The following is a 26,013-nucleotide window of genomic DNA, read 5'->3' as shown; positions in this document are numbered from 1 at the left end:
TTTATGCCCCCAGGATCAGTAAAGTTTTATCTTAATCTTATCTTGACTTGAAATAATACATCAAGATGTATTTCTATATTTGTTATATTATTATATTATTATATCATATATTTATATTGTATTATATTATAATCAGAATCTAAGCAAAGTAACTGTACTTACCAATAAAGATATCAAATAAATCTATTTGGGTAAAAAGTGCAATATCAGAAAATGGAAATGCTCAAGTAGAATACATGTACCACAAATTTGTACTTAAGTACTGTACTTGAGTAAATACACTAAATTGCTTTCCACACCTGCTGACTCAAAACTCTGTCAAAACTCTTTCCCTTCTTGCTCTTGTGGGTGACACCATGGGCGGTTCAGTTGTTGATACTACAAGAAATATTTGGTAGCAAGAAAGCCAGTGTGTAACAAGGCTCAGTTATCAGTTTTCTGCACACTGTAAGACTGCAACCCTGATCTGCTGTATCACCTGACATTATCCAAATAAAGCATGAGTCATCACAAGAGAGGAAACCTTTAATGACATGTAAAGTTTACATCAGGGTGTGTGTTATTGCGAGCTACTATTCACTGTGATTTTGCTACAATTTATAACATAGCTGAGTTAATTAATTTTGGATAGGCAATTAACACTGAAAAGACACTCTTTGGCATCATAGTATCATTTTATGATGGCGAGCATGTTTTGTTCATTTTTGTCTGAATCATTAACAGCCTTGAAACTGCAATCTGCTGTCTGTCTGCCAATCATAAAATCTATATTTAGCGTCTGTTTGCAGAGTCTTGTTTCAGAAAAAGATATAAATAAGGTTGCAATAATTTCCCACGCTATGTTTCACCCGGATTACTCAACAGTTTGGTGCACTATCCCTTTTGTAAAACAAAGCCTCACATTCACTTTAATCCAGTGATTTAGCACAGACCAAACTCTTACCAATTATCCTTAGAAGTTTTCCTGTCTCAAATAACACTTACTCTTCTCATTTGGGGTTAATGGTGTTTTCACCAAAATCTTAAAAATGTAATGATGACTTTAGTTCTGCATTGAGTGTTTGGTGCTCGGTCTCTATGGAAAAAAGGGAAAGGGGCTTGTGCAGCCCCTGTTTCTCTAATCTCCCCCCAAGTCTCTTATTTAAAAACAGGCTGTTTGTTGATGTTGGGAGCTTGGGTAAATAGCTGAAGGCGCTGTAACTCACGCAGCAATGTGATCTCACTTGGATGTCAGTCTGTTTCCTAGAAGCAACTATGTGAAATGCAGATTATGTTTACATGCCTCATGCCGCCCTGGTCAGTAGGGGGTAGACAGTCACAGAGGGGCGCAGTGCTTTCCCAAGCTAGGTCTGACCCCCTTTTAACTCCTTGCTGGGCTCCATCGAGCCCTTTGGGCAGCTCAGTTTGCTGCAGTCAGGCAAGCAATGGGCTTATGTGCAGGCTTTGCTGTGGCAGATTTTAAACCCATCTGTGGGGAAAAGATAGGTCTGGTTTATCACCCCTCGTTTATAGTGCATATTCTATTTGTACATCCTACCGACTACATGTACTCCTGTTACCATCCCTCTTTTCTCTCTTTCGCCCACAAACATGCGCAGAAAGCAGGGAACAAGACAAAAGTGACTGCTACAGTGAGAATCAAATATAGCAGTCAACACTGACACAGTCACAGTAGGCTACAAAATGCCGACCACAGTCAGTGCACAAACAAAGGGACCGCTCTTCACTCAGAGAGCAATAGCTAAGGAGCAGCTGGAGGAAGATCACATGGTATAAAAAAAAAAAAACAGGACACATTCATGCTGCTACATCCCACCACAAAACCCTATTCTGTTTCTTTCTTTCACGAACACACACACACACACATATATATATATATATATATATTTGTAAATATAAATATGTATATACATACATAGTGTATGATCAATTGCCCAATAGCTTAGAACCTGAAGACTGGGTGCAAGCAGGCAGTAAATCACCAGTATAGAAAATGCAGGGAATCTGTTTGACTTTCTTTTCATGGAAGGAAAGTGCAACAGCCTCAGCAGAATGACTGTGGTTGTTCCAACTGTAATTACATGTGGTTTTCTATATTCTAAATATAAACTTGCATACAGCATTTGCAACCATTGCCCTACGTTTCTTACATGATTAAACCTGAAACATTCCAGCATCAGTTTTCGGGACAGCTCAGCAGGTGAGCAGACTTTGTGCTCTGCTGTATAAAGTTATGAAATACGAATATCCGTCTCTTTTCTCATCAACATTTAAGGTTTGCAAGGTTGAGTTTGTCGAGTGTAAAAGACATGAGGACAAAATGTCTTTGAATGATCTTAATATGATCTTCATGTATCAGTGATTTTGCTAGAGAATCAGTCTTTATCTGCACATCTGGCCCAGTCTGCCATACTGTCTGTAGCCGAGACCTGGCCTGCTATCACCCTGAAATGTGCACCCATCTGATGTGAGTTGAAAAACATTATGATAGATGCGATCCTATATTGGGTGGCGGATGAGGCAACACCTCAGGGACAACAGAGAGATGGAATGCAAGGCGTATACTGGAATGAGACTTTGAATTAACTGTGTGGAAAGCTCCTGAGGGACTGAAGCAGGACTCAAGTCTGGCTTGCAATCAGAGCCTTAGCATGCCAAGAGACACACAAGTGTTCCTCTGTGTAGGTTTAAACACCATGCTATGATGTAGTCATGCAACATTTCCCTATAATGTGAATACATTATACTAGTCTGACTTCTACTGGACAATACTTGCCATTACAAGAATACATTAAGTTTGTCACACATACATTTCCATAAATAATGCCTGTATTTACACGAATCTACTGTTTAATAAGTTTTAATTTTACATAATTTTGTCTCAGCAGTGTAATAAACAGTGCACAGTGTAATAAAAACAAAATACCAAGCCAGTTACCAAGGGTGCTGTGATAGCCTTTATTTAATATATTTACAGAAGAATACAAAACTCTTTTCCTTGAACTCAGATGAACACTCTGTTCACAGCATGTACACTTAATTCACAATTAATTTCCTTCTCAATCAAGGATGAAATCTTGAGTTGATCATTTCATTTGTGATGCAGTTTTGTCCAGTTGGCAGCTTCTTTGCGACCTTGTTTCAAACCCTGTAAAAAAATGTATAAAACGGGGAATCTGATGTTAATAGAGCTCCCCCTTTTAAAAATCAAGGACTCCTACCTATTATGAACCTGGATACATTTGTTAAAAAGGCTTTTTTAGCTAAGAAGCAAAACAAAATGGAGCAACTTCACCAAAAAGGCAAAAAAGTGTCCAAATTACCACATACGCCTACTTCTCTTCACTACATAATGCAAGAGACTGAGCCTGTAAGTAAAAGCTGTAAATCCCTTTTATAGCCCATAATAAGCCAATTAGCCAGCATGCACATACCAGGTAGTATCCTGTGTGATATCCACTCATGTACCAGGAGATGAGCACGCTGCCCAAGGCCTCGTCATCCACCATGTCAGGGCTCATCGGTGGAGGTGGAGGGATCATCTGAGGTAGAGAAATCAACAGCCGAGGGAGTGTGATCAGACTGCAGATGCTGGAGTCTGATGATATTTGTTGTCGATCACTAATGTGTTATATGGACAGCTTGTTTATCTATTTACTAGCTGGATGGGCAAATGCCTCCTTTTTACACATAGACTGCAGATCCCAGTGCTCGGATAAATCAGCATCTGATGTGGCTTTTGCGTTTGTAATTAGTGTACAAGACACATTTCCAACTCACCGGAGGACCAAAAGGCATCATGGGAGGCCAGGAAGGAGGTACAGGCCCATGACCACCAGATCGCCTGCTTCCACCCTGCTAGGACACAAAAGAAAAAAAAAAAAAAAAAGGGTTGAAAACAAGTACTGTGATCTCAGTATTACAAGATCATTTTACACTGAAAGGAGGTTAATAGCTTAAACAACCTCTATTTAAAATAAGTTCAGTCTCAACAAAAGTTGCACCTGTGATAAATGCCAAATCTGAGAGGTTGTTTATATTCCATTTAATTGTTTACATTTCATTTTACCATTACTTTAACTGCAGCAAAAAGCCAACCTTCTCAAAGAATTTAAAGGAGTTGGATTAAAGTCAACATTTTAATGTCAAGCAATTAATGTATGAAAACAGTCTATCAGCAGTTAATTCTATTCACTGAATAATAAAAGAAAAAAAAAAAGGTACAAACACTTTCTTCTTACCTGTCTGAAAGCATGCATGGGAGGTGGGCCTGGAGGAAACCCAGGGAAACCAGGAGCCCACATAGGAGGTGGGTCTTTGTGGGCCTTAGACTTTTGGCCTTTACTGTGTGGCTGTTGTTTGTGTTGGTTTGGTGTGGTTGACCTGTCACTCTCTTCTGTCGACGATTCCACCTCATTTACCTTAGTAGCAGAGACAAACTGCTTTAACCTTTATTTGTCATTTTTCTTTTCATACCTTGGCAGATATCTTCTGATATACATATTAACTTTATTTTGGAAGCGGGCGGGGGGGCTGAGGGGTGGTACAGGCAAAGAAGAAATGAATATTAACTTGTCAATAGCTTCATTAATTCACAATCTGTATAAGAAGCAAGTGCTATACTAATTACAACTTAATCCTCAGATTGACTGTGAGATAGAAATTATTTTGTTTTGTTCATTACATTCCAGGAGTTCTTATTTGATGAAGATCAAGCACGGTAAATCTCTCTTTGCCTCAAGTTACCTCATCTGTCAATAACTTCCTACTTTTATTTGCAGGAGCCAAATGAAAATAGACAATGTTTTTTTTTTTTTTCTCCAAGGACAGTATCATAGGTAACTTGCCTTCTGACATACTGTTAATTTTGTTAATTTCTCATATTTGCAGCGGGAAAGGCTTAACCTTGTGTGAACTGCATCAGGGAATGAGTGGAGGGTAAAATGAGTGATCTCTCTACAAATGAAGGTGCATGTGTGAAAGGAGTTTATCAATTTTGAAAATGTAAAATGTTGAGTCTGAACAGAAGGCCTTTTCCTTTGATTCTGACAAAGTGACAGCAAAACCTGACTTTTACAATAAGAAATTTAATTTATGCTATCAGATTTTGTTGTTTGGACCTGACATCATATCTTCTACATTTGGTATGTGGGAATAATACAAAAAACACAGCCAAAGAAAATGGACTGACTGATGCATTATACATCACCATTAACCGGTGAAATAAACAGGTAAGAGTGTAAAAATATAATAAAAAACACTGAGTATACTGTGTTTTATTTGCTTTGCTTTACCTTTATATTTGTTTCCTCATCACCCTCAGAAAACTCTGAAAGCAGGTCTTCAAGGTTCTGCTCCTCCTCGTTGCCATAGTCTGTATAAACAACTGTACAAGTGCCCCTCTCCTGATCTATGGAGGAGATGGTGGCTGCATAAAGCTGGCCATCCTCTGACCAGTAAGCACAGCATGAGTCCCCAACCTGCCACTGTGACACACATAAATTAGTACATAAATAAGCTTTCTTTATTATTTATTTATTTTTCTATTTTCACATTTTTTTAATTAACTTAATTATTATTTATCCATTGTTAATGTCTTATTCTTTTATATGGCAGTCCTATGACTCCATACTTGTATATTTATCAGTATTTTAGTGCCAGTTACAAACCGTTTTATCTGGTGGTGCATTGGTTCTTTTCCTGCTCTGGTTCTTTTTGTTGTTTTTGCGCTTTTTTCCTGGTTGGTTTTTCTTGGAGGCTTGTGGCTCATCTTCACCTTTAAGGGCGGTCTGTCAAAGAAAGCAACAGCAGAGACTCACCATGAGTGGAAAACACAAATATAAGGATTTTACACCCACATACAGCGCAAAGCACCAATTTTACCTTGAATGATGCAACTGCCTTGTCATAAGCCTTTATCAGCGCTGTGTCATCCCATATATCCGAATCATCACTCTGGAAAAGAGAACAGCAGATATGGAGCCTCTACAGACGAAAAACTATTTTAAACAAATATGTCCTATTTAATGGAAAATAAGACAGATGAGATGTTAAAAGGTTGTGGAAAAATTGTATAGTTTATTAAATTTACTTGATCCTCTAGAGCACAGTTTCTAAGTGCACTCAGTGTTCTGACCTGACATGTTTACCTTTGCATATTCTACACAGTAGGAAGGATGCTACAGCAGTCAAAGTGCGACATCTTTGTGCAGCTAAACCTAATTCATGTGGTTTTTCCAAGACATTGTATTTAAACAAGGCGTTATCTCGACTAATGAAATCAGGGACCACGAGGATCTCTAATTTCACCCCTTTTTCTGTTCCTTTCCTCTTTGTTACCCAACTTAGCCCAACTCAGCGTTGGCTTGTAGCTTAGCATCCTAGCTCTCCATCTCCACCAAACCTACAACGGCCTGGAAAACTGCACAAGTGCTGTCATCTGAAGTTCAGTGATGCAACGTGACTAACCTGACCAGTTCCGCGAGTAAACAACACCTCTTTGCATCCATTCGCCATGTGAAGGTGTGCAGATTTCACTGCTAAGTGGTAATTGCTAAACAAGTAACGAACAACGTGCGTCGGAAATGGTGACGTACTACAATAATGTTGACGTATATATCTTGCGACGCTGTGGTTGACTAGGCAACGGCAGTAGCTAGTTGTCCACTTCCCCAAGACCCGTAAATTAAAACAACAGGTTGTTGTGCATTACTGTCGAAACTCTTGTTATCCTCCTCAACCAGGTGGCACCGAAGATCATAGTCTCTCTTGTGACCCACTGAAGATGATCGATTCCTCTCTGAGTTCTTTGGGAGCAAAAGTTGTCGTCGCTGCATCCAGCGATGAAAATCACCCACCAGAAAACATCATTGACGGGTGAGTGTAGCTTGTTCTGCTCATACCTGAGTCGCTACAGTGAAAGTCAAAGTCAGGTGTTCGCTTCGTTCAATGCTCCCTAACCCGTTGGTTCAATGTTTTAACATTTAACATTTAATGCTTGTTTGTCCCTTTCACCCAGAAACACTAAAACCTTTTGGATGTCGACCGGGATGTTTCCTCAGGAGTTCATCATCCGCTTTGCTGAACCCAAGAAGATCTCTGCTGTGACTGTGGACAGCTACAATGGTATGGAGGCTGTGATACTATCATACACACTGCTGCAGTCGAATACATTGAGAAATCAAGCAAAGAATTGCTGTTTTGTGTCTTGAAGTCCCCCATGACAAATTGCAAACACAAGCTGTGTCATTATCTTAAAAAATGAATTAATAAAAGCTATTAAACTAGTCATTTTGATCAAATTCAAACTGTAAGTCTCTCCTTGTTAACATAGTCAATATAAAATTTTAATCTTTTTTTTTCATTGATTTTTAAACTACAACACATACACACCCTTCAACATAGACAACAATAGCGAAGAGTAAACAAATAAATAAACAGAAAAGTCCAAACCAACAACAGATGCTCTAGTATATAAAAGTTAAATAGAGAGAGAGAGAGATAGAGAGAGAGAGAGAGAGAGAGAGAGAGAGAGAGAGTAAAGGAAAAACCACAAAAAAGCTGTGTCAGTCAAAAGTTTGGACACACTTTGGGAAAATGTATCAAAACTTTTAAATAAACAGCACATCCAGATGAAGCAATCAGCCATTGCCTTCTGAGGGCAAAGGAATCAGAGTCACTAAAGAATGTAAAGGGCCCCTGGAATTTGTTCAATTTATGATTGACATCAGGAAGTAGTTTGTCCAGCAGGAGATCCACATGGCTAACCAGAAATAAAATAATTATTAACACAGATTTGATGTCTGTATCAAAAAGATTTTCAGGTGTATGGTTTAACAGATAAAATGAAGAAGACAGTTGAAACCGTTGATTAGTAACCTTCTGAATCACAGAATGAGCCTTTTTCCAGAACACATGAATGTGATCAAATGACCAAAAAAGTGTATAAACATACCTTTGTGTATTTTACATTCATAACAGAGATTTGAGCCGATGGGAAACGATTTCTGGAGGTGAATAGCTGTGAAATAAGTCTTCTAGAAAATTTTGAAAAATTTAGAAAGTTTTGTTCATGTATGGACATTGAAGTAGATTTTGGAAAGGTGCCATTGCAAATCTTTCCAATCTGCAGAACCAAATGTCACCTCCAGATCACACTCCCACAACGGCTTCAGGGAATCATAAGATGAGAAATCAGAGTACAGCAGTGGAGCATAAATGTCTGAAATTATTCCTATTAGAGATTTGGCCAAGACTATGGCATTTTCCAATTCCTACAGTCTCACGCGGATCCCATGCCTCCTTAAAAGAGACTCTATAAAGTGAGATATTTGAAAAAAATCTTTAAGAGGAATATTAAAATCAGTTCTAATTTGATCCAAGACTTATAAGAGTTAGAGATCAGCTGGCCTGTAAAATCTGATAGGTCCTTGAAAACCCACTCCATCAGACCAGTACTCCTAATCTGTGCCAGAAAATCAGGATTCCAATAACAGAGGGAATATTTAAACATTTCCTCTCATCCCTCCAAACCAGTAGTGTTATGAATAATAATATTATTGTTAAGAGAATTTATCTGGTCTATATTGTTGATAAAGGTGGAGGGATTTAAACCTTCTAGGATATGGTTGAAGACCAATACATAAAGAATCCTGCCTATCCATAAACCAATTTTTCATCATTTTATGTTGAGCTGACCAATAGAGTTATAGATTGGGCAGGGATAAACGTCTCAGTTCATTCGGCTTAGTAAATTTAACAAACCTCACTCTCTGATGTTATTGATGTTATTCCAATAACAAGAGTTAGAAGACTTTTAAAAAATGCTGGGGTCAAATAGCATTGGAGATTTTGAAATAGATAATTTAATTAGGGAAGGATATTCATTTTTATTACACTGACTCTCCCAAAGAAGGGAGTTGGCATGAGGGTCCACTTCTTCAAGTTGCTTTTAAGTTTTTTAATTAGAGGGGAATAATTAGTCTCAAAAGTTTTGTTTGTGTACAGAAATTGTACAGAAAAAATGTGGTTTAAATCAGCAGTGACGAAAACACCCAAGTATCTGAGACCCCTCTCTTACACCTGAGAGGGAGATTGTATGGGCATACTCTGGGGGATATTGAAGTGCATAGCAACAGATTTTCCTGGATTAATTTTATAACCTGACAGAGCACCAAATGAGGCTATAGAGTTCAGAGCTGTCAAAATGAATTTTTCAGGATTCCTACTGAAGAACATCATCCACAAATAGGGAGATAACATGGTTTTCTTAACGAACTGTAATCCCATTTATGTTGGGATTAGTCCTGATGACCTCGGCCAAGGGCTCAATCAATAATGTTAACAATAAAGGCGACAGGGCACCCTTGCCTGCAGCGTCTGCACACTAGAAAATCTTAGACACCAGACTGTTTGTCAAATCTTTTGTTGAGATGAAGTCAAGACTAATTTTCCTTAGACTTATTAGAGTTTCTTCAGCTCAGTAGTGTTTGTAATCAGAATTACAGAGTTCTACGTTGACTACATTAGTCCTCAAAGTCTTAAATTATACATGTCAGTATTTACATGGTCAAAATGACTGATTTGGAAGGTTTTAGACAAGAACTGACTGTATGGTCATCTGAAGGAAGAAAAACATGACTGGACAAAACTACAGCCATGCAACTGGTACTGTGACGTGTGTCCACTCTAACCCGTTAACATGGGTACCAAAATGAAAAGCAAGATGTTCAGTGTGTTAATGGTCTAAGGCTGTGCCATGAGCTAAATGCTGAAACCAGCATGATCACAATGACAATGCTAACACGCTGATGTGAAGCAGGTATAATGCTTACATAATGTTCACCATCTTAGTTTAGTATGTTGGCATGCTAACATTTGCTAATTTGCAATAAACATGAAGGACAGCTGAGGGTGTTGGGAGTGTCATTAATTTTGCTGGTAGTTGGTCATAAACCCAAAGTATTGGGCAAATTGGAATTTTGACCTAATCAAGGCGCTAGATGAAAAATCAAGGGTGCACCAAAGTGATCACAGATCTGGAAGCTGGCTTGAATGCACATCGCAAATTTCCTGACGATCCATACAAAAGTTGTCGACCAAAGTGGTGAACGAACACAATTTACCACATTTAACCACATTTCACAAAATCTAAGATTAAATGTTTTACTGAAAAGAAAAATATGCCTAATTTGTGTTGTTTCAGTGTTTGATTCCATTCATGGATATCTTTATAGCCATGTTTTTTTCTTTTGCAGTTAAGCATCTAAAGATAGAAAAGAATACCTCACAAAATGCTTCTCAATTTGAGTCAGTCACAGAGAAAGGTAAGGGGGCCATCCATCTCTTTGCACATTTGGTTTAAATGGCATAGAATTGGATTTGGGATTAACAACCTGAATGTATATACATTTATAGAATTTGAACATACAGAAGGACATCTTCAATCAAACGCTATATCGGTAAGTCAAAATGAAAATATGTCAAACATGAATCCATAGAATCAACAGGTAAAACAACTGATTGTTTTTATTTTCTCTTTCAGCTAAATGGAAGCAGTGCAACCCACCTTCGGTTTATCATCACCACAGGTTATGATCACTTTGTTTCAGTGCACAGAGTCAATGTACAAAACTGACACACTTGATTATTGTGAATTAATACCTGACATTTTTTGTATATACTGTGTATGGCTTTTTGTCAGTATTTGTAAATATGAGTAGATCTCATTAGATGCTCAGTCTGTTTTCATAAGGGACACGCAAACTGACCCACACATCTTCTCCCTCATGGTAGACAGTGGTAGTAGTTACTGTGACTCTGATAAGAATATTCCATGAATATGTGAGATACATTGATTTGGAAACATCAATAAATGTATGTCCAAACAAAATTAATTTGATTGCATTATTCTTATCAGTGAAGTTGGAATTGCAGATAAAGCAAGAATCTGGCATCTAATTTTGAAATTTGTTTCAACCCATTTTCTGTGTTTGTGCTTATTTAATATTATGGATTCACTTATGGGGCTTTTTTTATTCACATTCAACTGTTCCTGCTAATTTCACAAGCTTATAGTTGGCAAAGCTTCACAATGGAAGAGTTGGATTGTGATGAATGGCAGAATTACTTACAAAGGAAGTTTCTCTCTGCATGTGTGAGAGATAGAGTTAATTAACTAATTTTGAGCAATGGGGGCTTAAATTGGCATCCTTGCTGCTTCCCTCCCAACTCCACCCCCATGAGCAGAAATTGACATCCCCATAGAAATGGGGAACCATGGGCAAAGCAGCTGGGGGTTTGGGGAACCAGATGGTTTCCAAGCCAACCACTGAGTCTATAAAGACTGCGGGCCTATTTACACGAAGTACTCAAGCCACCTCCTGTACTTATATCCTCCACGCACACTCAACACACAAGCACCGACTCCTATCTACCTTCAGTGCCATTTCAACTTGTCGGTAGCAAAGGGTTCAGCACTGTGCGAGGACCCTTTGGGACTCCCTCCCCAATTACTTTGCTGACTGTGGAGGAGCTTAGGGATTTGCTGAGGCTGTGTTTGCTGTAGCTTGGTCTGCATGCAAGGTTCTGAATAAACCAATAAAAATATGAAGTACATGCCTGAATAACTAGTCCCCTGATATTTTAGAACAACTAATTGCTTAGGGGTATGGCTGGGATATAGCACATTTGAGTATGTGAGTGTGTAATGAGGAATGAGGGCAAGGTAGAAACTGATAGGCTGTTATTGACTCATTTATTATTTACCAGTATGGAATATTTATTATAATGTTGGAGGTGAGGGTCGAGGCATGCAATGAGGCGCAAACTCCCATTTCACAGGAGAACAATAATTTATTGCTATCATAGAACAACTTTTGAAATAATTACATTTGTATGCTATTAATATGTAACCAGGGATCCCTTTGGTATGGTGAAAACACGGTTTGCAAATGTGCCTCCCCGTTGCTAATGAATTCAAGCCCTTTTGTGCTTGACTGTCAGCCGATCAGGAGAATCACAGCAGGATATGAGTGCATTATTATCATGTCACTGCAGGGCAAGGCTAAATTATCACCAAGTGTCTTCTTATGGCTGCCTCACTGCTGTCCAATCACACTGAGACATCTGCTGGACTACAACTCTTTATGTTCAGCTGAGTCCATAAAAAGAAATAGTATATCATAACTTGCCCAAAAACCCTCGCTACTACATGCCTTAATTGACAATGGTAGATTTTATGAAAAAGATAAATGGAAGTTGGAAGTTAAAGTTTAATACATTTTTTTCAACTATTCTGCTGTTAAAGCACATCAGAAAATGGCTGCATACTTATTGTTTAAAGCACAGGAAAACATAGCAGCAGGGATTCATGTTTATTATATACAGTTGTATAAGTGAAGATGATGTCTGCTATATGGTTATTCTGAGGAAGAAATCCCCCCACCCACCCAGTTCTGTTATTTTCTTTCATGTCAAACCAGCAGCTTTGAATTTCTTGTTATCTCTTCTGTGTGGTCCTCCTTTCATGTCAGTAACGGAGCCACACACACTGACAATGGGCCTTAATTTGATTTCAGTTTTGATTTCGTCCAATCAGCTTAGTTATGACAGAAGCTAAGCTGGAAGGAGCTGCTGTGTGAGGAAGGAAACACTATCAATGGGCTGAAATTAGATGATTAGACGGGAGAAGAAAACAATCTTCTCATTATTATTTAAGTCCAAGAGGAATTGAGAATGATAATGAGGAACTGACAAAGAGTGCAGTTGAAGACAGCTTTGAATATATAACAACATTCATATTTATTTCTGAGTCCAAAATCCAGCAATTGCATGTGAAGTGTAATAAATAGTAACAAGATTTTGACAAATCTTTTTTTTTTTGTAAATCTAATACCTCTATAGATTTATAGCTACAGTGTTTTGTCTATTGTGGTGTTGTTTATGTAATGAAGGAAGTCAAGTATTCACCCATATATGCCTTTCAACGTGAAGTGCATTAAAGGATCAATTTAGTAATGAAAAGAAGCAAAGTCCAATAATATATTTGGTGATATTTAAACATATACACCTGCTCACTTCTTTGTGCTCTTTTGGCAAAAAGAATCCCCATGAATAAGTGTGTCTACTGAGATAGATGTAATATTCACTTTTTTCAGAATACAGCAAAAGTGTTACAGGGAGCAGTGATACACAAATGACAAATATTTTCTGCTTTTCAAATCACCTACGTGTTTGCACCCTTGCTTGTTTTTTGGTACTTATTTCCAGTTCTATCTCAGAACAAAGACCAATTCACTGAGGGTTTTTTTGCCCAAGGTGTACAACATGCTTTAAGTTTAATTTTGTGTGTTGGATTCCAAGAATTATTTTTGTCCAGTACCAAAGCTGCATTATCAAACGTAATTTTGCTTCTTCCCTATTTGATCACTTTTCTGTGCTAAGGCCCAGAATAAAGGCTGTAAAACACTTATCAGACACTCGAGTTTGAGTGTCACTAGTTACAGCACCTCACCTTAGATTTCCACTTAGTCTGTCTGCCTCCAAATCTCTGCTGAACTGCCATGGTAATGTAATGTAAGAGCAGGTAGCTGAGCATTCTCAAGCAGCCTCATTACAGAGATTGACACACATTTTTGACCAGAGCAGTGTGTGTATATACTTCTGCCTGATAGTCTGTGCAAGCCCCTGAGTATTGAGTGGGTGTAGTAGTTAAACTTCTGCTTCACAAACTACTTTGCCCTTGTGGGAAGTGGAATAGCTCCAGAATAGTAGAGCCAAATGGCCAGGGCTGATACTCGGAACGATTGTTTGTCTCCAAGTGGAACAGTGCCAGCTAACTCTCATGAAGCGTACTACCAAGAGATCACCTTTTTGCCTTTTGTTTCTCTCTTAAATATTTGATTTTATTTTACTCTATCCAGCCCCCTTCAACCTCTGTCCCTCTAAACACACACACCACAGGGTGAATGCCAACATTTGCATTTGTCTTTGGTATCTGTCAGAGGTGGTCTCTAGTATATACCATTCTATATTATGTGCATTAACAAGACATATTGATAGTATAATAAATGTTCCGTTCTCTGCATAGTTCAGACCTAGAGCCTACAGTTTACTTAACAAAGAACTCACTGTCCTCTGAGCCAAAGTTTTAATCCTTGCTTATGGTTGTAAAAGGAGCCTTAGTAAATTAATTAGGACAGTTAGATTACATCTAACTGCCTGAACCCATTTCAGACAATAGTGTTCATGAAAAAAGAAATATTTCATATATTAAATATAAGATCAGTGGAGAGATGGTTATTGTATATTAGGACATAATATGACACCTGAATAGACACTTGTGTGTCTTAATGAAGTTGAATTCACTGATCACTGAAATGTTCTCAGTAACAGAAGGCTTTAAAGTGTTTACAAGATTCAGAGAATGACAAAAACATGCAGATAATCTAATAAAAAAAATATATTAATTGCACTATTATCTCTTTGAATGTAAGGGTGAAAATACATGACAGCTGAAAGTGATTCTAACATGTATTTGTGGTGGAAAACATATTTTTTACAATGGTGTAGACATGTCACAACATAAGACACATGCATTGTTTTTGAAATAGTTTACAACTGTTTTGGGAGAATACAGTAAAATGGATACACAAGGCCAAGTAAATGAAGCCTTAGGAACCCAGACACAATGGATGATATATCACTGTCATTTTCTGAAGGGACTGAAGGGACAGATGTTCAACCACAATCATGCTTATCATGTGTTACCGTCAGGCATTAATCATGAAACAGATGAGTCAGATATTGTCTGGCCTGTATCAATTAAAAATTAATAAGTGACAAAGTTGTGCATTATTTGAATGATGAGTGATCCTTAGATAACGTGGTAAAAAAATAAAACATATTCTCATTTGAACATTAAATAACTTAGTTTTTTTTTTTTTAACTTTTAAACAAGTAGTAACAGTGTCATCACAAAAAGCTAAGTATAATTTTACTGTTTTTTACGCCCTTGACTCAAAACACCACCAGATGCATGTTCTATTAAATAAACCTCGTAAAACACTACAGTGAATGAGCTCCAGTTGTTGTGATGTTGCATGTGGCATTAAGTCACATAAATATCCGTGGTCAAAAAACAGTCCAGTGACAGTATCAGTTTTAGCACGTGAGTGCTCCCATCAAATCTCTGTGGCAATAACGTCGTCATATGTTTGTAACCCTGAGCTGTAGGTAAGGTCCATGCCTAGCTCTGTCCGGTTCTCCAGTTCAGTGGTCAGCTCCTTCAAGATCCTCTCCAGGTCCTGGTTCTTCTTGTGCATCTGCAGGTAGTTGATCTGGAGTTGCTTCTGGTACTTGATGACCCTGTCTTTCTCCTTGTTCCACGTCTGCCTCTCCTGCTCAAAGCTGTTGGCCAGCTTCTCTTGAGCATCCTTCTCCTGCGTGAGCTGCCGCTTCAGTCTCTCAACTTCTCTCCGGAGTTGATCTGTGGAGATGTTTTCCCTGTTCTCCTCCCCCTGGCCCTGAGCAGGGGAGCCTGAGCCTTGGATTAGTTTCTCTGAGGCCTGAGTCTGGGCATTGCCCTCAAGTTGCAAACTATGTTGCAGCCTCTGCTCTTTGGCCGTGGCCAGATCCTGTTTCATTCCCTGAATGTCTTTCTCCAGTTTGCCCACTTTTTCTCTCAGCAAATCAGCCTCATTCTTCTTGCGCTGGAGTTCATTTTGGCAAACCTGAATTAAAAATGGAAAATATTCAGACATAGGCAGCAACTAAGATGATTATTCTGACTGATATAACAGGCCTAATCATGTAGAGAGTCAAATAAGCTCTCTCAGTAAAGACTGTGATTATATATGTCTTCTAAAACACAGACATTGAAAGGTCTGAATGTTGCAGTTGAGTGTATCACATAATAGTAACTATAATTCCCCAATAAAAGTGCTTTCATCTTATAAGCACTCTGTGGGCATTATTTAAACATTGTGCAGTGACTTGCCATTGAATCACAGACTCAACAGACTAACCTCAACTTCTATAGTGCGAGAGTGGAGTTTGTCTTCATGGTCTTTATTCTGTTTCTGGAGCATCTCCATCTTTGCTGTGTTCTCCTTCAGTGACACCCTCAGGCTGACTATCTCGTTTAGCTTGTGGCTGACGTCGGCTTGGCTGTCTCTCAGTTGCTGCTTCAACAGTGAGATCTCGCCTGTCTTCTGGCACACCTACATTTGGACAGAGGCAATTATGAAGATAAAACAATGTAATATTGTGGCAAAGAAAGATGTTTTTTTATTAAGGTAAAAGTAAGTCATGCTCTTGGTGTAAAAGGGCAGCATTGTGAACTACTTAGGAAAATGGGGAAGCTGATACCTCTGACTCTTTTTTGATTTCAGTTTCTTATTAAAAATGATGATGAACATTTTGGATTTGCTCCTCTAGTGATGGAAAAACACCATGTTTCCACACCCCAGCAGGAAGGTTGTACCAGATTGTATTGTATGCAGCAAGGTTTCAAATCCAACTGATATCACACGTATGACTCATGGCTCACCTCCCATTGAGTTTCCTCGAGTGTCGGAGCCAACTGTGTGCTCTCAGTCTCATAAGACCTCAGTCTGAGTTGGACAAGATCCTTCTCCCGGCTTAACTTTGAGACGTCCTCCTGAAGCCTCTCCTTCTCCGCCTGTACAAGAGTCGATTGTTCATTTCACATGTGCAAAGTGTGGAATTTCTGTGCACCTAATGGTGAAATATTGATCTTATTTGATTTACTGATTAGCTGGAAAGGGTGAAAGGCTTGATGGGATAATGAACCAGCCTTAATGGGGACTGGTAAGAAAAAAGGAGCTGGGCTGACCTGGAGCTGGCTGACCTGCAGCTGGAGTGCTTGATGGGCTTTTGCAGCCATTTGGGACACTTGTCGTAGCTTCATGGAGCATCGCTGCTTCAGCCCTTCCATCTCCTCAGCGCAGTATTTTTGTCTCTCCTCAAACAGCTGGCAGGTGTCTGATTCCTTCTCCTCAAAACTCACCTGTTGTAAGGTGAACAAATCTAAATAAAAAAATCTCAAACACTTGTACAGTCCAACTACTAATGAGGGATGCTGATCTTGAACACATGCTTTTTTTAATTTTTTTTATTACAGCTTGGTACCTGTAGCTCCTGCAGTTCAGTCTCTCTCTCCAGCAGCCTTTGTTCCAAACGTTCAATCAGTGACTCATCTGTAGTAATAGGGGAGCGAATCCCACCTGCAGTTTCAGAGAGAGGGCTTGGCTCATCTGCAGAAAGTGGGGAGCCAGCATCCCCATTAGCCTTAGAAGCCATCCCACTGCTGTTTAAAACAGCCCTGTAGCTACAGTCAAGGTTAGCGCTATTCCCACTGACCCATGAAGGCAAACTGGGTTGTACTCCCTTGCTGAGGCTGTTTGCGGGAGCTGAGCTGCCGTCGCTGTGACTGACAGGGCCTGTGGAAGCACTTAGGCTGCCGCTGGTGCTGTGGGTGGGGAGGCTAGACATAGAGTTACGTCCGGAGTCTGAGAGAGTCCCTGAAAGGAAAAGGGATGACATTTGGCTTGAGTGTAATTTGTCATTCAACCTGAATAATCTCATTTTAAGATGTTTTACCAATATAGAATAGACAAAGACCTGAGAAAGTGTCTTGCTTGTGTCTAATGTCTGGAGTCCTTGCTTTCACCAGAGGACAGAGGATGTGGTCCAGGCTGCTCTGGCCTGTCTCTGTGGAGGACGTACTCCTGGGAATCACAGGCTTGAAGGCAGTGGAACGGACCAATGACTTCTCAGCAGAGGTCTGGAAGAGTGAAATGACACACAGTCAGGGGTGCCCTCCCCTATTTTTGTTTTCATATTCAGTGGCTTCTCTTAGCTGACAGCACGGCAAAAAGATAGTCCTCTTGTACTGTTACGGAAAGTGCAAAAAGCCGAGGATGAGTCACATTCTGAAACTTGAAAAATCATAATGACTGGCTTTCAGAGAGATAAATATTGTCACGTGGTAGAAGTCTGTACAAATGAAAGGGATAGATGTTTTTTCCAATCATGTCTTTTCATATTAGAAATAGAACCAGTGAAGCGTGCAGAATTGCTTCACTACAAGCTGACGGTATTAAAAGCCACACAACAGTAGTTGCAAGTAAAATTCACTAGACTGTCATAATGAAGAAAACTCATTTCAAAGATGAACTTATACTCCACATGCCCCATCTGTGCTGTCCAAGAACGCCACAAGCAGTACCATACCTCCCCTCCCTTCTGTCCTCTTTTCCTCCCTTCTGCAACCCGCATCTCTCCCCCATGTGCTGTCTGAGGGAAGATGAATAGCCCCTCTCTGTGATATTAATAATATGAGCTACTGCTGAAGTGGAAGAGGTAAAGCTTGTGAGCTCAGCATTCCTTCTCACTGACTTCATGACTGGGATGCCTTGCCTTGTTTTTTTTTTTTCCTCTCTCTCTCTCTTTCTATCCCTCAAACTCTCTTTGGCCCTCGATCCTTCTCTCTATTCTCCTTTCTTCTCTGCTCTGTCTCTTTTAAAGCTGCTTCCTACCCCCCCCCCCCCCCCCCCCCCCCCCCCCCGTCTTGCCCCCCCCCGTCTTGCCCCAGAGGAATAAAGACCTATTGAAGGAGTCTCTGTTCGCTTTCTTATTCCTGGCACAGAAATGACTTCTCTGAGAAGATCAAGGCATTCTTAGGTCATTAATCTGGGAGGGGGTGATTAATAAGATGGGAAGGTTCAGCACAGGTAATATGGACCGGCTGCTACCTATTAAACCACCTGCTGTGCATGTTTTATCCTCAACTTCACTGTGAGGTTTTCAAAGTCTGTTGCAGTTATGCAGTATGATCTTTTTTTTTTTTTTTTTTTCCATATATATTTTTTATTGGGCTATCAAGATACAACACATTTCCTTTAGTGAGGATACATTTCACCCATTTTTCCCCCTTTCAGAACACCCCCCCACACACACGCAAATAAGAGAGTTACATTCACAAACCATGAGCAAAATGCAATGAGTAATGCTGACCATGAGCAAACCTGACTCTCTCCCCCTCAAAGAAAAACAGGAGGGGTGAACAATTACCAAACCAACAAACAAACAAACAACAACAACAAAAAATAAATAATAATAGTAATTAAAAAAAATTATAAAAAATAAAAAAAAATAAAAAAAATAAAAAATAAATAATAATAATAATGATAGAAATAACAAAAAGGGACATTTAGAGGAGGGATCCGAAATGCTTGGAAAACAAAATTAAAAATTTAACTATCACAATTTGTACACGTTGTGCTTAAAGTTCAACCATCAACTCATCAGAACAACCCCTGGCCCCTCTCAAAAAAAAAGAGTTACATCAGTGTATCTCAGTCAGATCCATCCACTTTAATCATCTAAGGAGGGAATTGAATCAATTAAGGAGAGAAAGGGATTCCAAGTTTTATAAAATTTGTCGGCACACCCCCTAATACTGTATTTGATTTTTTCTAAGTGTAGGAATGACATTAGATCCTTCAGCCAAGAGTTAGGAGAGGGGGGATTCTTATCCTTCCACTGGAGTAAAATACGTCTGCGTGCAACCAGAGATGTGAAATGCAGTATGATCTTTTAAATGATTATAAGAAAAATCGTAGCAATGGTTCCAGTCATGTAAAGCACAGTAGAAGCTATGTTTTATGAGACATATTACAATCTATCATGTCTAAATCTTAAAGGAATAGTTAAGGAAATACACTTATCTGCTTTCTTGCCAAGATTGATACCACTCTCAAAGCTGCATGCTAAATATGAAGCTACTGCCAGCAGCAGGTTAGCTTAGCTCAGCATAAAGACTGGAAACAGGGCTAAAAAGCTAGCCTGGCTCTGTTCAAAGGTAACAAAATTGACCCCATGGCACTTCTAAAACTCACTAATTGGCACAATTTATATTGTTTGTGTATCCTGTGCTAAAAACCAAAGTTTTCCATTTTACATGGGGGGTAAGTGCTGAACTATTTCTTTGCTGTGAGCATTAACATCCTGGAGTTTCTCTGGTTGCCTGGCAACTGCGCTGGGCCAAAAAACAATACGCCACACATCCCCTTGTAAAACTGAGAATTGTTGCTTTTATTCTTACAGAGTAAACAAATTATATATTGTGTGTTAATTTGTGAGCTTCAGAGTAACTGGTAAGCGAATTTTGTTACCTGTGGACAGAGCCAGACTGTTTCCCCCTGTTTCCAGTCATATGCTAAGATACATATTTACCATATAGATATATAAAGTTTGCCATTAATATTTTAATCTAAATTGTTGAAAAAAATTATATAATCTTGTGGAAAAATTGTCATTTCGCTCACCCTCTCCGTCATTTTCCCTGACATGAGCAGCAGCTTCGGTTGCAGTCGCCCATCTGATTCCCCATCTCTGTTCCCTCGGTCCTCCATTGATCCTCCTCTGTGATACACTGACCTCGGTTTATGGCTCACCTTGTGTGAAACAGGATAAACATTTGATCTCAGAGCAGTGCAATGAATTTTGTTATATAAATGTGACAAGAAGGCACATGTGCTCACCTTGATGTAAAAAAAATCTTCACTTCGTCCTGACCGGGAGTGGGTGAGGCCTTTAGAGGGATAAGTGGTGGACGAGGAGCCCTGAGTGAAGCCACACTTCAGTAACCCGTCAAGGCTGCAGCCTCCACTCTTTCTATGATGGTTTGTTCCCTTTTTTATCCTATGCTCAGACGCCTTGCAGTGTTTGCTGTTGAGGCTGTTGCTGTTGATGAGGCTACTGACGCTACCCATGGTCCTGCAGGCATAGGTGGGCGCAAGGTGGGGCTGAAATCCAGGCGGTCGAGTTACACAGAAGAGAGGAGAAGACACAACTCATGACCCCAGAGAAGTACAGTCAGCGGCTTCATCTGCAGGACAAGAAAGGTATGACACGGATTATACACAAAGAAGATAAATATTGATCCTTGAACAGAGGATTTTTTTCATGAAAGGACAAAGCCATATAATAGTTGCCTCTGGTGTTTATCATTTTTCTAGTTGTTTAATTTTATTGTTTCCTGTTCAGTCCAGACATCTTGTTATGAACAGCAGGTGTATTCACATTTGCAAAACAAACAAAGTGAAGAAAAGTCCATCTTGGCATCCTGCCCGGCTTTGTGTGTCTAGATTTATGGCTTGGCCGTTGAATTTGACAAATAACCCTTTAGGTGCCCTTCCTCTAAACAAACTGGCAGTTAGGCTACTTACTGCCTGCTCAACACTTGGCTGGTGCTGCCATCTAAATAACACTATGCAATCATTTTGTATTTGCTATTGCACTTGAACATTGTATAGACAGAACACACCGAAATATTTAAGTTTTAATAATTCGATTAGCTTGGATTTTAAATAAATAACGATTGGATGAAGCACAGAAAAAAAAAAAAAAAACATTTTTAAATTATCCCTTACAGTCTACATGGACATTTCACAGAGTTACTAGTGATGCTCTCTATCCACTGTCCCCACCTCTCTCTTAAAGGCAACCAGACCCCAGATGTTGCTCGTCATGATCTCTAACCCACAGGGGAAAACTTCCCTCAGCAGTGACTTAGTAGGAAAAGGCTCCATACTGGCTGTTGGGGCTTATGGGCTCCCCTAACCACCTGGTCCTCAGTCTTTAACCATTTTATAATAGCCACAGCGACAATGCTTGGGACTAATGGCCCACTGTAAGTCACATGTTATTGTAGCATTTGACTCGAGACTAATCCATAATTATTGGTTATAGGATGGTGTTTGTAAGGGGACAAATAGCTGTCAGTGTCATTTTCCTGAGGTGTTTGATGAGCATGCTTGAAGGGGAAAATGCTAAATGAAGGAGGGAGCGCTGATCACGGCTGTCACTTTTCATCACCCAGAAAACAATGATAAGTCAGATGAGACATGTACAAAATAGATGTTTCATGATGAGGAAAATAATGGCAGGAGAATTTCAGAGAGACACTAAGTGAGACAGAGTAGCACGCATACAGAGGGAGGAAGGAAAGTTCGAGTGGTGGTTATGGCAGAGGACGAAGCTGACAGTTTATTTGAGGTGAATACAGGAAAAGAGAGATATCCCTAAATTGCATGAAACCTTCTAATCATGAACAAAATCTTCCAGCACAGCATCTGTTTTGATTTCCTATTTTGCTCAGAATAAAATTCAAAATATATTCCACAAAGTAAACAGCTACTGATGTTGAGTAATGGTATATGATGTTAAATTTGTACCTTCACGAGTACAAAGCAAAGCATTCCCCTGTGGCACTGATGTAGATAGTCTCTGACATGACTGTGACTGCCTCTATTCCACTGTGCCTGGATGTCTGCCACTAAATCTAAACCCCAGTCTTCACTATCACTCTCACATATTAGCATCCACCACTGACACGGGACTGAAGTAATGAAACAATAGATTTTACTTACTGCCAGGTCAAACCAAGCATCCATCTCTAGCAAGGCCGCTGCAGAGTCATCTAGCAAGTCCTGGAGAAACCGAACAGGCTGGCATGTGTGTGTGTCTGTGTGTGTGCACGGCCTTGAATGAACCAGCAGCGAATGCAGAGCTCACACTATCACCACGGCCAGGAGGGTCTGCTAACTGTTCTGTGGAGGGGGTGGGTATTCCTGCTTTTCTAATCGGCCTGTACCCAGCTTTGCATTATAACTGACATGTAAATTCAGCTGTGTGTGTGTGTGTGTGTGTGTGTGTGAGTGTGTGTGTGTGTGTGCAAGTTTTGGGACCTCCTGCTCCCCCCAGGGGAGTCAGTGTACAACATGTGCTCCCATAGAACTGGCGTGTGCCGCTCAAGTGATTAACTCCCAGCCTTCACAAAAGATCTTTTACACCCTCCCCGTGCACCCACCCCCTCCCCACTATCACCCACAGACACCCCCCCATTTGTGCATTGACTAACTGTGTAATAACCATTCATCCTTCCCTCCCTCCCTTCTTCCATCAGTCCCTCCCTCCATCCATCCGTCCCACTCGGTGCCCTGCACCCACCCTGAACAAACAACACTTCATCTGAAGGAGAAAAAAAAGGCGCTTTCCCTCTCTCTTTTCCCTCTTTGTCTGTTGAAGTGTGCCGCTCTTTGTTTGGACTCTTGTGTGCCGGTTGATGTATTCTCCCCAAACAGCCCAGGACCATATTTGAGTGTTAAATAAATGACTAGTCCTCACAATGAGAGGGCTGGAGAGTTTCAGTTTTATAGTGATTTACCACCATCCTTCCTTTATGCTGTTTGTTCAGACATACACACACTGGCTCACTCTCTTACACACACCCTTACACAACCACACAAATAACACACACTTTCACACAGTCTCACTGCTGGAGTACAAGCCTCTCTAAGGCAGTAGAGCATTCAGCATCCCACAGAGTGACAAAACGCCTTGTGGATGAAATACAATCACACATCACGACAGGAAAATATACAAGGTACTGTGTTCCAAATGAACAAACAACAACAACAGAAAAGATATGGCCCCTAAGTCCTGTTGCTGACAAAACAAGTGTAAATCTTACACCCCATTTTTAGTCACGAGTAAACGTATACGTCCTCTTAATGTGAAGAAGAAAGACAGCTTTACCGTCTATATACTGATAGAACACAACTGATTCACACAAAAATCTATATCAAAATCAGTTTGTTAAAACTGAACTAATAACAAACCGTGGGAAGCAACATGGCCCTTTGTTGTGATCTTTCAACATTTGCAGACAGAATTGCACTAAAGGTTACATCATATTACATCATACTGTCGGAAACGATTTACCATAAAATGTTTTCACATGGTCTGTTGACGCACTTAGCAAATAAAATACAGTATCTCTGTGGATCTACCATAATCTTTTTTAGCCGCTCCGTTCACTCATCCTTTCAGTTGACTGCTATTGTTTCTCCATTAGTCCTGTTCAGAGCCCCGAGCCTGTTTGTCTGAACAATGACCCTGCAATTTTACTTTTATGTTCCCACTCACATGCTATGAGAATTGGCCTATTTCACTTCTATTTGATTCAAATATTGAAGAGATTAGAAAATCTTTTTTTTATTATTGTTATTGCTCCATCATTGCAAATTTTAATAAGCAGTACAAATGGTTTGACCTAATGGCTTTTGAGTGGACAGCATGATTTAAGACCTTTGGTGAGGTGGGATGGGGGTGTAGGAGTGTGGGTGGATACATGCATACATCTAATCTTATATCTGATTGGCTGCATGTTTTTCAGTGTCTGCACAAAGAGTGTGTGCACTTGTTGTTTGTGTGTCTGTGTGCAGGCGGGGGGGGGGGCACTTGTGTGTGTGTGTGTGTGTGTGTGTGTGTGTGTGTGTGTGTGTGTGTGTATGTGTGTTTGGGCGGGGTGTCATCCTTCGTCGAGCCCCAGCTGACCTGCCTGACACAAAGCCCTGTCCTGCACAAGACCAGCTGACAATGCCCCCCCCCCCCCGTCACACTCACACACTCACAGACACACAAACACCACACTCACACATAGACACACGCTTGCAGAGCATAGCCAATCCATTAGCTCAGCCAGTGGAAGGCGGCAGTGTGCTATAAAGGTCCGGGATTTATACCTGTCCCACAATGAACATGAAACTCTGCTCTGTTCACACTGTATCTCTACACTGCCACGGTGCCAGATGGCATCACTTTAATTCTCACTGTGTATATGGTAATTTCTAACAGATGCATGTGTAATGTATCTGGTTCAGTGTGTCTGTTTTTTTGGGTCAGTTTTGGGCAGCTTATTGTTCTTTGTTCATGTGTTCAATCTTAAGCACAAATGAAATTTCATATACAGTAGCTCTTCATTTGAAGGCCCAACCAGTTTAATTACTATCCTTGTTTTCACTACCTTTTTCACTTTATGGTTAATGCAACCACATGCAAAACATTTATTTTAATACAACGCCTTTTAAAAAACTTTAATGTTGAATCACTGTGTGCTGTGAGTACTTGGAGGATGCGATATCCAAACTTTTAGTCTCCTCTATGGGTCAAGGTCCAAAAACCCCATAATGCAACTCTTTTATTTAAACTTTCCATGCTCAGTAAATGCCTATGCCCCCAGTTTGCAGGATATCTGTTAAAAATGAAGCCTCACAGCCAAAGCTAAACTGAAAGGCATCACTGAAGTTATTCTTCAGACCTTTTATTAATTTATTTATTTCAGGCTTTTTATTTGTTATTTTTCAGAGGAGCCACAGAAGACTTTAGAAGTCAATTGAAGTCGACTACTGGAGAGCAACCTTTTACATGTACAAAGATACCAAAGTGACATTACATTAAAACACGGCATCAATGCTGGCTCATCACATGGCTCAGCATGTGACTCAACATATAAGACTGTCACTCCACTGGCAATACTTGTAAGTATGTTAATTTCTGGTTTTAGACTGTCCAGGGGAGCTGCTTTTAATATTAAAAAAGACAGACTGCACCAGGGATAAAACCGAACAGAAATGTAATCAAAATTTAGATGGTTAAAAATTCTGAATTGTACCTTTAGTTCCGGAGGAGACATCAATCTAAGTCAATCTTTATTGTACTGTTCGATCCCTTGAATACAAAACGTTGAACATATTGCTCCCAGTGTGATGTAACACGTTAGATAACTAGAATTGATCGGTGATTCACACAAAGTAACTGATGATTCACATGTAATGAAGCAGGCATTTCCCATTATCCTAGGCATGACTGAGTGGAAATTAAACTCACAAATTCAAGTGAGAGGAAGAAGAAAGAGCTCACATGTGACAGAAGAGAGCACATTTCCTAAAAATGATGTCCTGATAGGTTGAATTATTGAGAAGTAATACTCTGTCTCTTTCTCTGTCATCCTCTGTGGCCTTTCAAAGCCTCAGACACACACACACAAACACACACACACACACACACACACACACACACAAACGCACACTACCCTGTCTTGTGTCTTACCCACTGTGGCTGAGTTGCTGGGATGAGTAATGT

The 26,013-nt window shown here is 39.8% G+C and overlaps 3 protein-coding genes across 5 annotated transcripts in view; 1 reads left to right on the top strand and 2 right to left on the bottom strand.

Annotated features, from left to right (window-relative positions):
• Window positions 1–2,930: 2,930 nt before the first annotated feature.
• On the bottom strand, window positions 2,931–6,610 carry smn1 (survival of motor neuron 1, telomeric). Of its 2 annotated transcripts, none has more exons than XM_056377157.1 (8): window positions 6,469–6,610; window positions 5,884–5,955; window positions 5,670–5,789; window positions 5,295–5,486; window positions 4,242–4,421; window positions 3,781–3,858; window positions 3,435–3,542; window positions 2,931–3,148 (listed from the first exon to the last, which is right to left on the bottom strand). In XM_056377157.1, exons 1-8 carry the CDS (start codon window positions 6,514–6,516, stop codon window positions 3,092–3,094), a joined length of 855 nt encoding a protein of 284 aa, XP_056233132.1. In that variant the 5' UTR covers window positions 6,517–6,610; the 3' UTR covers window positions 2,931–3,091. The 2 variants fall into 2 exon arrangements, with proteins under 2 accessions (XP_056233132.1, XP_056233133.1); XM_056377158.1 differs by having other exon boundaries at window positions 3,781–3,855.
• A 28-nt stretch (window positions 6,611–6,638) lies between these two features.
• hspb11 (heat shock protein, alpha-crystallin-related, b11) lies at window positions 6,639–10,895 on the top strand. The gene is made up of 5 exons (XM_056377160.1): window positions 6,639–6,876; window positions 7,019–7,125; window positions 10,257–10,325; window positions 10,417–10,460; window positions 10,544–10,895. Exons 1-5 carry the CDS (start codon window positions 6,785–6,787, stop codon window positions 10,634–10,636), a joined length of 405 nt encoding a protein of 134 aa, XP_056233135.1. The 5' UTR covers window positions 6,639–6,784; the 3' UTR covers window positions 10,637–10,895.
• Window positions 10,896–11,738: 843 nt separating this feature from the next.
• The window catches only part of lzts1 (leucine zipper, putative tumor suppressor 1), an 18,326-nt gene continuing 4,051 nt past the window's right edge, over window positions 11,739–26,013 (bottom strand). The window contains exons 1-9 of one of the 2 annotated variants that reach the window (XM_056377156.1): window positions 22,458–22,737; window positions 20,568–20,914; window positions 20,352–20,480; window positions 17,644–17,806; window positions 17,152–17,543; window positions 16,856–17,029; window positions 16,550–16,681; window positions 16,026–16,220; window positions 11,739–15,731 (exon numbers count right to left, since the gene is read on the bottom strand). In XM_056377156.1, the coding sequence (XP_056233131.1) occupies window positions 15,183–15,731; window positions 16,026–16,220; window positions 16,550–16,681; window positions 16,856–17,029; window positions 17,152–17,543; window positions 17,644–17,806; window positions 20,352–20,480; window positions 20,568–20,798 (1,965 nt within the window). In that variant the 5' untranslated portion in view covers window positions 20,799–20,914; window positions 22,458–22,737 and the 3' untranslated portion in view covers window positions 11,739–15,182. Of the gene's footprint in view, window positions 15,732–16,025; window positions 16,221–16,549; window positions 16,682–16,855; window positions 17,030–17,151; window positions 17,544–17,643; window positions 17,807–20,351; window positions 20,481–20,567; window positions 20,915–22,457; window positions 22,738–26,013 lie in introns of those variants that run through there. The other variant, XM_056377155.1, reaches the window with a different exon arrangement.

This window comes from Seriola aureovittata, chromosome 5, assembly GCF_021018895.1.
Source record: "Seriola aureovittata isolate HTS-2021-v1 ecotype China chromosome 5, ASM2101889v1, whole genome shotgun sequence".
Classification (NCBI taxonomy): Eukaryota; Metazoa; Chordata; class Actinopteri; order Carangiformes; family Carangidae; genus Seriola; species Seriola aureovittata.
This window is presented reverse-complemented; position numbering and strand designations above follow the sequence as displayed.

Bases quoted from the DNA above. Each gene is read 5' to 3' on its own strand.
- smn1 (XM_056377157.1), bottom strand. From the start codon at position 6,516: ATGGCGAATGGATGCAAAGAGGTGTTGTTTACTCGCGGAACTGGTCAG. The intron at 3,543-3,780 runs GTGAGTTGGAAA...TCTCTACCTCAG, and splicing joins TGATGCCTTTTGGTCCTCCG to ATGATCCCTCCACCTCCACC. The intron at 3,149-3,434 runs GTATGTGCATGC...ATTTTTTTACAG, and splicing joins ATCACACAGGATACTACCTG to GGTTTGAAACAAGGTCGCAA.
- hspb11 (XM_056377160.1), top strand. From the start codon at position 6,785: ATGATCGATTCCTCTCTGAGTTCTTTGGGAGCAAAAGTTGTCGTCGCT. The intron at 6,877-7,018 runs GTGAGTGTAGCT...CCTTTCACCCAG, and splicing joins CCAGAAAACATCATTGACGG to AAACACTAAAACCTTTTGGA. The intron at 7,126-10,256 runs GTATGGAGGCTG...TTTCTTTTGCAG, and splicing joins GACTGTGGACAGCTACAATG to TTAAGCATCTAAAGATAGAA.